The 16,628-nt window shown below is 41.3% G+C and overlaps 1 protein-coding gene across 8 annotated transcripts in view; it reads right to left on the bottom strand.

The window, feature by feature from the left end:
• LOC143802562 (uncharacterized) overlaps positions 1-16,628 on the bottom strand; it is a 126,864-nt gene that overhangs the window by 50,629 nt on the left and 59,607 nt on the right. For 4 of the 8 annotated variants that reach the window (XM_077281335.1, XM_077281336.1, XM_077281334.1 and 1 more), the window contains exons 2-3: positions 7,293-7,399; positions 6,872-7,048 (exon numbers count right to left, since the gene is read on the bottom strand). The exons of 1 other annotated variant lie outside the window; for it this stretch is intronic. In XM_077281335.1, the coding sequence (XP_077137450.1) occupies positions 6,872-7,048; positions 7,293-7,370 (255 nt within the window). In that variant the 5' untranslated portion in view covers positions 7,371-7,399. Of the gene's footprint in view, positions 1-2,489; positions 4,516-5,886; positions 6,302-6,516; positions 6,585-6,664; positions 6,789-6,871; positions 7,049-7,292; positions 7,400-16,628 lie in introns of those variants that run through there. 3 more of the 8 variants (XM_077281345.1, XM_077281344.1, XM_077281343.1) reach the window with 1 other exon arrangement.

Below are 16,628 nucleotides of genomic sequence, written 5' to 3' on the forward strand. Positions count from 1 at the left end.
GTAATCCGGCTTATTACTTTGGTTTGTTACTAGACAGTTTATTTTTATTTATTGTTTTTATACTCTTATTTTTAATTTGGATTAGAATTCCTCCTAGTTTACTAGTATGGCTCGTATTTTAGTCCCTACAATTCCCAATCTCGTGGCTCTGGCAGTATTTCTGAAAACACCACTTCTTAAGTCCTGGCCTTCAGCGTCTCTCCTAGATCCCAGTAATAATTTTTAAGGACCTTTCACCTCCCTCTAAGGCTGCTGTCACACTAGCAGTATTTGGTCAGTATTTTACATCAGTATTTGTAAGCCAAAACCAGGATTGGGTGATAAATGCAGAATTGTTGCATATGTTTCTATTATACTTTTCCTCTTTTTGTTCCACACCTGGTTTTGGCTTGAAAATACTGATGTAAAACACTGACCAAATACTGCTAGTGTGAAGGCAGCCTAACTTTGTGATTGGTACCGATGTGCACCATGACCGCTAGGTTTTTCTCAGCCCCACCCAGCAATCTGTCTATCCGATCCGCAATATGCTGAACCCGAGCACCCAGCAGACAACACACTTTTTGGCATTGATGGTCTCGGAGGTACATGACCTTGTCGGACCTCATAGTCCCATACTACAATCTGTACTAATCCCAGTCCTGGGCATGCTGTAGTGATCCTTGTCCTGGGCTCGCTGTAGTGATCCCGATCCTGCTGGAAAAATGGAGTAGCTAATCTTCCCTCCCCCCCACCTGACCTCATCTGCAGACCTGCTCCTCAATCTCACATCTCTACTTCTAAAAGACAAAACAAGCCGAGCATTCTACTTCTCGTTTCTTTGCGTCTCCTCAAAACTGGCGATATATCTCCCAATCCTGGACCCCCACAGCGGATACCCCCATTATTTCTCCCTTAGTCCCCACCACTCCAACATAAAACCCATTCTCCTGCCCCCACGCCGCTGCTCCCTCCCAGAAACACTTTGGAATATTTGTTCTGTCTGCAATATGCTCCACGTTATTCACAACCCTTCGACACAGCGTCCCCTGCTGCGCTGTTAAGGTGGCCTTCACTTCAACCACACTCCTCGCTCTGGCACTCCCACACTACCTGTTCATCTCTCCCTCTCTTTGTTAGTGTTCGTCAATGCTCTGTCTTGGGATGCCTACTATTCTCTATTTATACCTTTGGTATGACACAACTCAAAATTCCACGTCTTCCAGTACCCTCTATACGCTGATAACACTCTCTGCTTTACAGAATCCTAGAGTATCTATCAATCATATCGTCCTCCTTCTTCTCCTCTCACTTCATAAAACTCAATGTGGATAAAACTGAATTCATCATCTTTCCTCCATTTCATATGACTCCTACCTGATCTATCACAATAAAGGACATAATGCTTTCCCCTGTACTGGAAGTCTGCTGTCTCAGAGTAACCCTCAACTCTACCTTGTCCTTCAAACAGCACATCTAAGTTCTTACCAGCTCCTAGTGCCTCCAATTCAAAAATATTTTCAGAATCTGTCCTTTCTTCAACCCTGAAACTGCCAAAATGCTAGTGCCCTGATCATCTCCTGCCTTGACTACTGCAATAACCTTCTCTGTGGCCTTCCTGGTAACAGTCTCACACATCTCCAGAAAGTCCTTATCTCTGCAGCCAGACTAATTCACCTCTTTCCTTGCTACTCCTCTGCAAATCCCTTAATTGGCTCTCAATTCCCCAATGTATCTAGTTCAAACTATTAACATTGACCTACAAAGCCATCCATAATTTGTCTCTTCTATACATCTCTGCAAAAAATCTCCCTATATCTTCCACATGTAATCTACGGTACTCCCAAGGCCTCCTCTCATCCACTCATTTGTTCTTCACCCAATCGCCTTCAAAACTTCTCCCAAGTATCCCCCATCCTTTGGAATTCTGTGCCCAATCCGCCACATTCGAAACTTCCAGTCCAAACTTGAAAACCTATCTATTGAAGAAATCTTACAGCCTATAATGACCCTGCTGCCACCTCACCACAACAGGAGCTTCTGCATCCTCCAACCTAATTTCTCCTTCCGCATTATCCTGTAGACTGTAACTCCTATACAGACGGGCCTTCTCCTTCTGTACCCGTCTGTCATTGTTACTTTGTTCATTGCAATTTATATTCATATTTTGTATGTTAACCTTCAGCATCATGGAATCTATGGTGCTCTAAAAATAAATAATAATCAGATATTGTCCTGTCACAGTATTCATGCCTTTTGGACACTTTCTTTCTGAGGTGGTCAGATCTCTAGTTTCAGCTACCCCCTGGGATATGCCTTCTTGATATGGAAACAAGTTCCTTCGTTCTCAGACTTTTCCTAGCATCGTTATGAAAAAACAAAATTGAAAAAAATAGAAAGTGAGCTAAAATTGTTTTTCACAAAGTTGTACAGTTATACACAATATTGCAACCAGATGTTTCTCAACTCCCCAGGTTTTGAGGCAATATCGCTCCTTCAAGAGTAAAAAATTAAGACAAGCTCATCTATAGGTTTCAATTCAAAAGCTTATTATTAATTGGTAACAAGTTTTAGGATACAGTTATACATTAATGTATAATATTCTATGCACATGGTTGATATAGCAATGTTATTGGGATTCTGTTTGCAGATAACAGATGTTTATAGACAACTGCATACAGAACCATCATTTCTTTTACATGATGTGCGACTTTATCTTTAAATTATTATTATGAACTGTTGTATTATTTCTTGCACTGTTTCTCAATGAAAAAAAAATGTTTGCTGCCCTGTCTGAGTTCATTGATGACTACAAACACTTCATTTATGGACATGTTTTTTCTGTGTGAGTTCTCTGATGCGCAATTAGATTTGACTTTCGCTGGTAAGACTTTCCACATAGACTACATGAAAATGGCTTCTCCCCTGTGTGAATTCTCAGATGCCTAACAAGAGCGGATTTATGAACAAAGCATTTTGAACATTCTGAACATGAAAATGGCTTCTCCCCTGTATGAGATTTTTTATGTACATCAAGCTGTGATTCCAAAGTAAAACATTTTCCACATTCTGAACATGCAAATGGTTTTCCTGTGTGAGATATTTGATGTGATATTAAAGATGACTTTTGGTTAAAGCACTTTCCACATATGGTACATAAAAATGGCTTTTCGCCTGTGTGAATTATCTGATGTCTAACAAGACCTGATTTATGGGTAAAAGATTTCTCACATTCTGAACATGAAAATGGCTTCTCTCCTGTGTGAACTTTTTGATGTCTAACAAGCTCTGATTTCCGAGGAAAACATTTTGCACATTCTGGACAGGAGTACGGCTTCTCTCCTTTGTGATGAGTTCTTACATGTACATCTAGACTGGATTTACTGCTATACCATTTTCCACATTCTAAACATAAAATTGTGTTAATCCCTGTGTGAGTTTTCTGATGGTCAATCAGATATGAATTCTGAGTAAAACATTTCCCACATAGATTACATGAAAATGGCTTCACTTCTGTGTGAATTCTCAGATGTCTAATAAAATTGTATTTGTGAACAAAGCTTTTTCCACATTCTGAACAACAAAATGGCTTCTCCCCTGTGTGAGATTTTAGATGGTTATCAAGCTGCGATTTATAATTAAAACATTTTCCACATTCTGAACACGAAATTGATTTATCCTCTGTGTGATTTCTTTGATGTCTTAAAAGGTTTGATTTTTGAATAAAATATTTCCCACATTCCTGACATGAAAATGGTTTTCCTGTGTGAATTATTCGATGTACAATTAGGGCTGACTTTTGTCTGAAACCCTTTCCACACACCGTGCAAGAAAATGGCTTTTCCCCCATGTGGACTCTTTTATGTTTAACAAGTTGTGATTTCCAAGTAAAACATTTCTCACATTTTGAACATGAATATGGCTTCTCTCCTGTGTGAGTTCTTTGATGTACAATTAGAGTTGCCTTTTGCCTAAAACACTTTCCACACATAGTACAAGAAAATGGCTTCTCCCCTGTGTGAATTCTCTCATGGTTAACAAGATATGTTTTCGAAGTAAAACATTTCCCACATTCTGAACATGAAAATGGCTTCTCCCCTGTGTGAGTTCTCTGATGTACAATTAGAGTTGTCTTTTGTCTAAAAGACTTTCCACATAGAGTACAAGAAAATTGCTTTTTCCTTGTATGAATTATTTTATGTGTAACAAGATCTGATTTATGGGTAAAACATTTACCACATTCTAAACATAATATTGGCTTCACCTCTGTGTGACTTTTCTGATGGTCAACCAGAGACGAATTCTCAGTAAAACATTTCCCACATTCTTGGCATGAATATGGCTTTGCCCCTGTGTGAATTCGTTCACATTTAACACCGCGTGCATTACTTTCATTTAGCTCAACATTTAGTGGTGAATCATAAGATAGGACATGCTTAAAGGCATCAGATGACAGATCTTGGATGTAAACGCCTGAAGGTAAATCTGCGATAACGGGATGCTCTTCATATGCATGCTGTGTATCACCAAAATCATCTGTAAAAAAAACAAAAACAAAAAACAACCCAGATTTTGTAAATTTCAAAACAGGATAACATAAAAAATCTGTTTTATCTGGAAAACTTGGGCCCTGACCGCAGTGTCGTTGTACTGCTCATATAATGATTGTCTAACCAAAGTGATAACTACATTAGAACGGATAAATGGGATACCAACTGAATGTAGTCCAGAGTTATGTATCTTGGGTATTGTGGATGAAGAAATGTGGTTGCACTAGGATAAAATATATCTCCGGGAGGTTCTATTTATGGCTAGGAAAGCAATAGCACTAAGGTGGATGGGAGGAAGCCTCCTACTATTAATCAATGGAAAAAAATTAGAGAATGATATAATACCATATGAGAATATATTATATAGAAATAGAAGATGACCTCAGAAACTCTATAAGATATGGGAGAGATGGTGTGATTCACCCTTAACGCATCTATCCCCTAATGTCATGACTTCATCTATTTCATGATATGAACACTAATGTTGTCTATGTCAACTTATGGAAGGTGATGATGTGTGTAAACTGGAAGAGTGTACTTTTATTATGACCCTAATTGGTACTTGATCTGAATTTTGATAGAGAACCTGTTAATTCAATTGAGTGTGCAATGCTTCATAATGGAAATTATCCTAATATGCTATGTTCTATATTGTTTGCTCACTTTTTTTTTTAAATTGTATTTGTTTACTCTATTACTGAGAGTGTAATATTACCTACATGTTATTGTAAAGGGTGACTGGATCATTCTGACCATATACTGTGATAGCATATGTTCGTAACTTTATCCTGTGGAATCTTTCAATAAAAAGAATAAAAAAAAAAAAAATGAAAAAAAAAAAAAAAAAAAATGATTGTCTTACCACAATAACCCCTCAACAATTCCAAAGGGAAATCACATAGAAAAATAGTAGATAAAAATATGGATTATAGTCTCACAGTCGGTCCCACAAGAAAAGTGTCTATGTTTACCCTACATATGGCCATGTAAGAGGAATAATGCCAGAACGAAGTGTCTAAATATTCTATAAGGATGGAGGAGTCAGCAACAGAACTGTACAATCAAGCAGGTATTGCACTTTTAATCTCCCTGGGATTAAAAAAGATTCTACAAATCTATACAAAAACAATGGCAGAATCCTGGAAATACTGTATTCTTTTTCCTATTTTCAAACCTCATGTCCTGTGCATTCCCCTGATGAAATGACATAAGCAGAACAATCATTCTAGAAACTACATTTCTGGGACTCAGACATATTGACACTGGATAATAGGAAATAGGACTAGGTATTTATTTTATTAAGAGAAGAAGGAAAGGAATCTGTGACTTCTCGTCTTATCCAGCGGTCACTACTCACCTGGGCGGTTACCTGTAGAAGTCTCTTCTTTACACCGCTGATCGCCCATCACATTAGGGGTCTCCTCCTTACACCGCTGATCGCCCCTCACATTAGGGGTCTCCTCTTTACACCACTGATCGCTCCTCACATTAGGGGTCTCCTCCTTACACCGCTGATCGCCCCTCACATTAGGGGTCTCCTCTTTACACCGCTGATCGTTCCACACATTAGGGGTCTCCTCTTCACACCGCTGATCGCCCCTCACATTAGGGGTCTTCTCTTTACACCGCTGATCGCCCCTCACATTAGGGGTCTCCTCTTTACACCGCTGATCGCTACTCACATTAGGGGTTTCCTCTTCACACCGCTGATCTCCCCTCACATTTCTCTCTGGACCATTAATATTGTTCAGATCTTTTTCTGGATCCAAAAGCTGCAAAACAAATATTGTAAAAGTCCCCGATGATTGGAGGAGTCCCCGAGAATAATGGTGAGAAGATCCGGACATGTGAGGTCTGTGGTCAGCTGTGATCCTGCCGTCTCCACCGCTCCTTACACAAGTATAAAACATATAATACTGGAGGAGAAAACAAGACTGAACACAAGGACGTCACAGCCGTCTACACATCATAGGGAGATCTCATCTACCTGATGGTCCTGTGGAGGAGGAGGAGGAGCGGGACATCTCTCTGGGGTTGTCCTCTTACTGGAGAGAACTGAGGAGACACAGACAGGACTGACATCATTATTACATACAGAGAATTATAGGCCGTGTGTATTTAGTCCTGTCTATTACCTGGTGATGTGCGGGGCCGGTGCTCCTCCATCATCACCTCCTGGTACCGATCCTTGTGTCCTTCCAGATACTCCCACTCCTCCATGGAGAAATACACGGTGACGTCCTGACACCTTATAGGAACCTGACACACACAAAGATACCGTCATCACCCAGAATCCTCCAGTGCTGTCCTGTAGAATGTCCCAGCATTCCCAGCAGCGTCACCTCTCCAGTCAGCAGCTCAATCATCTTGTTGGCGAGTTCTAGGATCTTCTGGTCATTGAAGTCCTCATGTATCCGGGGGTGAGGTGAAGGCCATGGGATTGGGCTCTGGGTTCCTCCTCGTCCTGCAGACACAGAGGCCTCACAGCGATCACTAGATGTCTTCACTATTGTGTAAACCTGAGTGTGGAGACATTAATAATATCACTACAGACATCTCCAGAGTCCATCAACTCTCCGGTCATATCCCCTGTTATTCCCATAGATAATGAGGTCATGTGATGACATCAGAGCCTCTCACCTCTCCGGTCATATCCCGTTATTCCCATACATAATGAGGTCATGTGATGACATCAGAACCTCTCACCTCTCCGGTCATATCCCGTTATTCCCACAGATAATGACGTCATGTGAAGCCTCTCACCTCTCCAGTAAGCTGGAAGATTATTTCCAGGGTGAGGTTTAATATCCTCTCCACTATCTTGTATCTGTCTTTATTCATCTTTGATGGGTCAAACAGGAATAATATATCTAGAAAAAAAACAACAAAGTCCATATAATGTAAAGCGAATAAGTTGTAAAAAAAAAAAAGAAAAAAGTGAAAAACACAAAAATTGACTGGAGATAATAAATGGAAAAATTTAAAAGATATAGCGTTTAACCTAAGTTTACACAAGATTTTCAGCCCTAAAAGCAAATATAAACCAAAATCAGACAAATAAGTCAAAATATTAGACTGTGTCATTTTTTATATGAGCAAAATAATCCAATATCACACGTCTGTGAGTTGCTAAAGTATGTGAACTTTCAGAAATACAAGAACACTCCAACAGCGAGGAGTATAATATTCATAAATGAACCCAAGGTAACCTCTAAGCAACTAAAGGCTTCTCACACATTAGCTAATGTAAAAGGGGTTGAACAGTACTCAGACAACCGCTTCTCCATTACTATACTCCCCCATGTGAAATAAAAGCAGCCTGTACTCCGCTCCATTGCTAGGTATGGCGTGAAATTGTTAAGTCAAGTGAGCCCTGTAGCCAATCAGGGGCTGCTAATGGCCTCTTCACTTTCACTTTCATTGAGTAAACTGACATCCAGGTGAAGTCAGAATAGCTGCTTCTCTCTCTCTCATTTCCTTCTGATGTCAGTTACATCTGAAGGAAATAATAGTGATGTGGACCATTAGCAGCCACTGACTGTCAGCAACGTTTTAGTATAACCAAGTGAAAGTCCTGACCTAAATCCTACAGAAATATTGTGGAAGGACCTGAGGTGAGCAGTTCATGAGAGAAAACCCTCCAATATTACACAAGTGAAGCAGTTTCGTAGGGCAGAATGCGATAAAACGCTAAACAGGCTAACAAGAGCTAACCAACAATTACCGGAAATATTATTACTGCACAAGGGGTCAGAGCAGATACTGAGAGAAAAGGTTCACATACAGTACAGACCCAAATTTTGGACACACCTCATTTAAAGATTTTTCTGTATTTTCATGACTATGAAAATTGTACATTCACACTGAAGGCATCAAAACTATGAATTAACACATGTGGAATTATATACTTAACAAAAGTGTGAAACAACTGTAAATATGTCTTATATTCTAGGTTCTTCAAAGTAGCCACCTTTTGCTTTGATGACTGCTTTGCACACTCTTGGCATTCTCTTGATGAGCTTCAAGAGGTAGTCACCGGGAATGGTTTTTATTTCACAGGTGTGCCCTGTCAGGTTTAATAAGTGCCATTTCTTGCCTTATAAATGGGGTTGGCACCATCAGTTGTGTTGAGCAGAAGTCTGGTGGATACACAGCTGATAGTCCTACTGAATAAACTGCTAGAATTTGTATTATGGCAAGAAAAAAGCAGCTAAGTAAAGAAAAACGAGTGGCCATCATTACTTTAAGAAATGAAGGTCAGTCAGTCCGAAAAATTGGGAAAACTTTGAAAGTGTCCCCAAGTGCAGTGGCAAAAACCATCAAGCGCTACAAAGAAACTGGCTCACATGAGGACCGCCCCAGGAAAGAAAGAGCAAGAGTCACCTCTGCTTCTGAGAATAAGTTTATCCGAGTCACCAGCCTCAGAAATCACAGGTTAACAGCAGCTCAGATTAGAGACCAGGTCAATGCCACACAGAGTTCTAGCAGCAGACACATCTCTACAACAACTGTTAAGAGGAGACATGTAGGCCTTCATGGTGAAATAGCTGCTAGGAAACCACTGCTAAGGACAGGCAACAAGCAGAAGAGACTTGTTTGGGCTAAAGAACAAGGAATGGACATTAGACCAGTGGAAATCTGTGCTTTGGTCTGATGAGTCCAAGTTTGAGATCTTTGGTTCCAACCACCGTGTCTTTGTGCGACGCAGAAAAGGTGAACGGATGGACTCTACATGCCTGGTTCCGACCGTGAAGCATGGAGGAGGAGGTGTGATGGTGTGGGGGTGCTTTGCTGGCGACACTGTTGGAGATTTATTCAAAACTGAAGGCATACTGAACCAGCATGGCTACCACAGCATCTTGCAGCGTCATGCTATTCCATTCGGTTTGCGTTTAGTTGGACCATCATTTATTTTTCAAGAGGACAATGACCCAAAACACACCTCCAGGCTGTGTCAGGGCTATTTGACCAAGGAGGAGAGTGATGGGGTGCTACGCCAGATGACCTGGCCTCCACAGTCACCAGACCTGAACCCAATCGGGATGGTTTGGGGAGAGCTGGACCGCAGAGTGAAGGCAAAAGGGCAAACAAGTGCTAAGTATCTCTGGGAACTCCTTCAAGATTGTTGGAAGACCATTCCCGGTGACTACCTCTTGAAGCTCATCAAGAGAATGCCAAGAGTGTGCAAAGCAGTCATCAAAGCAAAAGGTGGCTACTTTGAAGAACCTAGAATATGAGAAATAATTCCAGTTGTTTCACACTTTTTTGTTAAGTATATAATTCCACGTGTGTTAATTCATAGTTTTGATGCCTTCAGTGTGAATGTACAATTTTCATAGTCATGAAAATACAGAAAAATCTTTAAATGAGAAGGTGTGTCCAAATGTTTGGTCTGTACTTTTGCCACTGTCAGACATGTGATATTGGATTATGTGCTTTAGGTAATAAAAAAAATTTCAAAGTCCACTATTTTTTCTCATTTGTTTGATCTGGCCTTCTTTACTTACTTGTTGGACTTTTGGAATATAGAAAATTCTGAACGGTTCACAAATTTTCAAGAATCGCTATACATAGTGCAGATATTGTATTATCTCTGCTTGTATTGAGACGTTGGATATCTTGTTGAGGCAACGCCTCCATGTTTGAGACGCTTTCACATGACAGCTACATCCACATGGTCATGATAAACATACCGTGACGCTAGTCACTACTCACAGATAAGCCATGAGGTGGGGTAGTGAAGAGGTCCAAGGTCGAAAACCAAGAGAGTACTTCATAGACAAAGGGTAGTCTGGAAACAATCCGAAGTCTATATTCCAAAAAGGTAGCGGATCACGACAAAAAGGGCTAGAAAAACGGATGGTCAAGACAAATCCTAGGTCAAGCAGCAAAGACCGAAATACAAGACTAGGAGAACAGAGCAAACACACCCCTCCTGAGCAAAGCTACAACTGGTTGCAATCAAAGGCAAACAGCTGGTTAAATAGCCAGGTAATCACACTGGACAAGTGACACATGGATAAAGCCCTGCCACATCCTTGTCCTGATTGAACAGCTAAACTGTCACTCCAGACATGGACAGCACTAGTGATGAGCAAACGTGCTCGGATAAGGTGTTCTTGAAAAATATGTTCCGAGTCCCCGCACTTGCATGTCTCGTGGCTGATCGACATACGCAACAAATGCAGGGATTGCCTAAAAAACAGGTAATCCCTACATGTGATGTCGCTGTTGAACAGCCGTGAGACATGCAGCCGCAGGGACTTGAATGTATTTTTCAAGCAAGCCAAAGACACTGGGTTAGCCCCCGAGCATGATAACGCCTTATCCCAGCAGGAAATTTAAGAAATGGATTAGCACAAAGCTGTACGGTGATGACTTTTGTGATAAAATATGTCTTCTATAGATTCACACTGCAGATGTGATGACCGTCCTCCAAGAGACCGGGAATTTTTGACCTACTGAGAAACAATTATTCTTGCTTCTGATTCCATGATTCTGTGTATCACTTTGTAAACTTTCCCAGGGTTCTGATCACTTGGTACAATTAAACACTGACTGCTCTGTGGACTGTACAGACCCAGACACTTAGGTGACTTTACTACTCACTCTTATAAAACTGCAAAACAAGGCGAGGAGGCTCGTATCAGTGAATGTGGGGGTTTATGGGCAGGAGAGCACAGCTTCCCCTCTTCTAATTCTGTTATAAAACTTCAAGTGAAAGCATGTCCTGTCTACTTCAGGCAACTGTAGATCTACAAATACTGGGTAGTCCCCATATAACTGATCATACATGATACTATGCTCCATGTGGGGGTTTAAAGGGAAACGGTCACCAGAAATAACGCTATTAACTTGCAAATATGTGGTTAATCTGCAGGTAATACAAAAACCAAGAAAGAGCAACTTACTATGAGGCCAGATAATATTGCCACATCTTTATTTAGACGATCAAAATTGAACCAAAATATAAGTGTATACACATTAAAAGGAAAAAAAACCACAGATGAGGGAGTTGGTGAGTAAGGCTGGGTCCACATTGCGTTTATATGGCACGTTAGACGGACTACGTTACACCGCGGCATAATGCGGTGTAACGTAGTCCGTTAATGCCGCCGTTAAGTCCTATGTCGGACGCATCGCTAGCGCACGCCCACAATCAGCGTACGCTAGCGATGTGCCGTCATTGAGTGACGGACCCTGGGACACGGGCTGCAGCGTTTCCGGGTCCATCGCCGCTAGCGCAGATAGAGCATCTGCTAGCTCTAACTGCACTAGCGATATGATATATCGGCACTTGCGTTAACAGCAGCCCGTTAAGGCATGTGTTGAAAGGGCTGCTGTTAACGCAATGTGAACCTAGCCTAAACCTGGACAGTAAGATATATATAAAAATTACATAAACACCATGTACAAAGTATCAGCAATGGTTTCCTGCAGTGTCCTAGGAAAAGAAGACATGTAGACATTTAGGTATAGGTACATGCAGTATGCATGTATATCCATATAAATATATATATAGTACACATGGGACGTGGGAAAAAGAACTATCGTGTACAAGTGATGATACAGCTGCAAATAATTTGTTTTTCTTTATTTATTTTACTCACTTATATAGCGTCATTAATTGCACAGCACTTTACAGACATTATCCTCAGTGTCCCCATTTTTTATCAATTTGTCTTTGGAGTGTGGGAGGAAACTAGAGCACCCTGAGAAAACCCACACAAACACAGGGAGAACATACAAACTCCTTGCAGATGTTGTACTTGGATGGATTTGAACCCACTGAGCCACCCTGCTGTGCTATATATAGTATAGTGCTAACTACTGAGTCACCGTGCTGCCCTATATATAGTACAGTGCTAACCACTCAGCCATTGTGCTGCCCTATATATAGTATAGTGCTAACTACTGAGTCACCGTGTTGCCCTATATATAGTACAGTGCTAACCACTCAGCCACTGTGCTGCCCTATATATAATACAGTGCTAACCAGTGGGCCACCGTGCTGCCCTATATATAATACAGTGCTAACCAGTGGGCCACTGTGCTGTCCTACATATAGTACAGTGCTAACTACTGAGTCACCGTGCTGCCCTATATATAGTACAGTGCTAACCACTCACCCACTGTGCTGCCCTATATATAATACAGTGCTAACCACTCAGCCATTGTGCTGCCCTATATATAGTACAGTGCTAACCATGGAGCCATTGTGCTGTCCTACATATAGTACAGTGCTAACCACTGAGCCACAGTGCTGCCCTATAGTACACTGCTAACCACTGAGCCTGTGCTGCTCTATATGTAGTAGAATGTTAACCACTGAGCCACCGTACTGCCCTATATATAGTACAGTGCTAACCACACAGCCATCATGCTGCCCTATATATAGTACAGTGCTAGTCACTGTGCTGCCCTTTATGTAGTACAATGCTAACCACTGAGCCACTGTGCTGCTCTATAGTACAGTGCTAGCCACGGAGCCATCGTGCTGCCCTATATACAGCACAGTGCTAACCACAGAGCACTCATGCTGCCCTATATATAGTACAGTGCTAACCACAGCCACTGTGCGGTCCTATATATAGTAGTGCTAACTAGTGAGCCGCTGTGCTGCCCTATATATAGTACAGTGCTAACCACTGAGCTGCCATATATATAATACAGTGCTAACCAGTGAGCCACTGTGCTGCTCTATATATAATACAGTGCTAATCAGAGACACGGTGCTGCTCTATATATAATACAGTGCTAACCACTAAGCCACAGGGCTGCCCTATATATAGTACAATGCTAACCACTGAGCCACTGTGCTGCCCTATATATAGTACAGTGCAAACCACTAAGCCACAGTGCTTCCCTATATGTAGTACAAAGCTACCCACTGAGCCGCCATGCTGTCATATATATAGTACAGTGCTAACCACTGAGCCACCGTGCTGCCCTATATATAGTACAGTGCTAACTACTGAGCCACCGTGCTGCCCTCATTTATGATACTATATAAAGATGGGTCTTACTAGCCGGATATGCATATGTACAGTATGTCAGACATGACATGGTGTTGAATGTGGCTATGCCTATACCATAACATACTATTGGTATTTCTTTTCCTGATGTCGGTTCTCCAGCATATTTCCATATTGGCATTAGTTGTACATTATCGTTCTTATTTCCCATGTGTACTATATATATTCTGCTCAAAAAAATAAAGGGAACACTTTAACAACAGAATATAACTCCAAGTAAATCAAACTTCTGTGAAATCGAACTGTCCACTTAGGAAGTAACACTGATTGACAATCAGTTTCACATGCTGCTGTGCAAATGGAATAGACAACAGATGGAAATTATTGGCAATTATCAAGACACCCTCAATAAAGGAGTGGTTCTGCAGGTGGGGACCACAGACCACATCTCAGTACCAATGCTTTCTGGCTGATGTTTTGGTCACTTTTGAATGTTGCTTGTGCTTTCACACTCGTAGCATGAGACGGACTCTACAACCCACACAAGTGGTTCAGGTAGTGCAGCTCATCCAGGATGGCACATCAATGCGAGCTGTGGCAAGGAGGTTTGATGTGTCTGTCAGCGTAGTGTCCAGAGGCTGGAGGAGCTACCAGGAGTCAGGCCAGTACACCAGGAGACGTGGAGGGGACGGTAGGAGGACAACAACCCAGCAGCAGGACCGCTACCTCAGCCTTTGTGCAAGGAGGAACAGGAGGAGCACTGCCAGAGCCCTGCAAAATGACCTCCAGCAGGCCACAAATGTGCATGTGTCTGCACAAACCGTTAAAAACCGACTCCATGAGGATGGACTGAGTGCCCGATGTCCACAGATGGGGGTTGTGCTCACAGCCCAACACTGTGCAGGATGCTTGGCATTTGCCACAGAACACCAGGATTGGCAAATTCGCCACTGGCGCCCTGTGCTCTTCACAGATGAAAGCAGGTTCACACTGAGCACATGTGACAGACGTGACAGAGTCTGGAGACACCGTGGAGAGCGATCTGCTGCTTGCAACATCCTTCAGCATGACCGGTTTGGCAGTGGGTCAGTAATGGTGTGGGGTGGCATTTCTTTGGAGGGCCGCACAGCCCTCCATGTGCTCGCCAGAGGTAGCCTGACTGCCATTAGGTACCGAGAAGAGATCCTCAGACCCCTTGTGAGACCACATGCTGGTGCGGTTGGCCCTGGGTTCCTCCTAATGCAGGACAATGCCAGACCTCATGTGGCTGGAGTGTGTCAGCAGTTCCTGCAAGATGAAGACATTGAAGCTATGAACTGGCCCGCCCGTTCCCCAGACCTGAATCTGATTGAACCCATCTGGGACATCATGTCTCGCACCATCCACCAACGTCGCTTTGCACCACAGACTGTCCAGGAGTTGGCGGATGCTTTAGTCCAGGTCTGGGAGGAGATCTCTCATGAGACCATCCGCCGACTCATCAGGAGCATGAGCAGGCGTTGTAGGGAGGTCATACAGGCACGTGGAGGCCACACACACTACTGAGCATCATTTCCTGGTCATGAGGCATTTCCACTGAAGATGGATCAGCCTGTAATTTGATTTTTCACTTTGATTATGAGCATCATTCCAACTCCAGACCTCCGTGGGATATTAGTTGTGATTTACGTTGATCATTTTTAGGTTTTATTGTTTTCAACACATTCCACTATGTAATGAATAAAGATTTACAACTGGAATATTTCATTCAGTGATATCTAGGATGTGGGATTTTAGTGTTCCCTTTATTTTTTTGAGCAGTGTATATTTATAAGGATATACGGATATACATGCATACTGCATGTACCTATAACTGAACGTCTACGTCTTCTTTTTCTATGATACTACAGGAAATCATTGCTGATATTTTGTACATGGTGTTTATGTAATTTTTTTTTTTTATATATCTATCTTATGGTCCAGGGTTACTCACCAATTTCCTCATGTGTTTTTTTCCTTTCATTGTGTATATACTTATATTTTGGCTTTATCTTGATTGTCTAAAAAAAGTTTTTGAATTTTTGTCTGGCCTTATAGGAAGTTGCTCTTTGTTTTTTTTGCAATTCATGTATAGTCTATGGCCTATGTGATAGAATAGATAATATAGGTGTATTTAATCTGCAGGTTAATAGCGTCATCAATAAACTATATGGATTATATGGAAAGGAAAATAAACATTAACCATACAATGAATACCATAACCAATATTCACAACCAAAGAAAGTATGCAAAGACGACTGGTACATATATAATTCTTTATTACTGAGTATAAAAATATGATTACCCAACAAATGAAAAATAAGAATCAGTGGAGTAAGAACATGATAGGGGGAGAAGTTTGTATTGGTAACTTGAAAAAGTGCACAGTGCGATCAAAGACATAAGGCTGTGTACAGCAAATAAGACCTAGATGGAAATCCAATGAAAGTGATACAAGCTACAGTGGGTAAAAAAGTATTTAGTCAGCGACCAATTGTGCACATTCTCCCACTTATAAAGATGAGAGAGGCATTTAGTTGACATCATAGGTAGACCACAACTAGGAGAGTCACAATGAGAAAAAAAAATCCAGAAAATCACCTTGTCTGATTTGGCAAGATTAATTTTGCAAATTATGGTGGAAAATAAGTATTTGTGGTCTACCTATGATGTCAATTACAGGCCGCTCTCATCTTTTTAAGTGGGTTAACTTGCACAATTGGTGGCTGACTAAATACTAATTTTCCCCACTGTAGCAGCATGATACCAACCAAAATGCCACAGTGCTGCCCACTCACACGACTCCAAGAGTTACCAATGCAAACTTATCCACCTATGATGTACTTATTCCACTGATACTCATTTTTTTATTGCTTGCTGTATATTTGAGTCCCTATTCTTTTTGCCTTACATTTATACATCTATATATTACATCCTAACATAAGGCGATATCTCACAACTAATATAATATAAATAAATATATTTGAATACTTTCTTTAGTTGTTAATCGTACAATCGTTAACAATTCCAAAAAGAGGGAAGAATAGGAAGCATTTAAGGAAACCAGGATGGATTAACACAGAACTTAAACACGTGCTAAGAAGGA

The sequence above is a fragment of the Ranitomeya variabilis genome, chromosome 1, assembly GCF_051348905.1.
Source record: "Ranitomeya variabilis isolate aRanVar5 chromosome 1, aRanVar5.hap1, whole genome shotgun sequence".
NCBI classification, from domain to species: Eukaryota; Metazoa; Chordata; class Amphibia; order Anura; family Dendrobatidae; genus Ranitomeya; species Ranitomeya variabilis.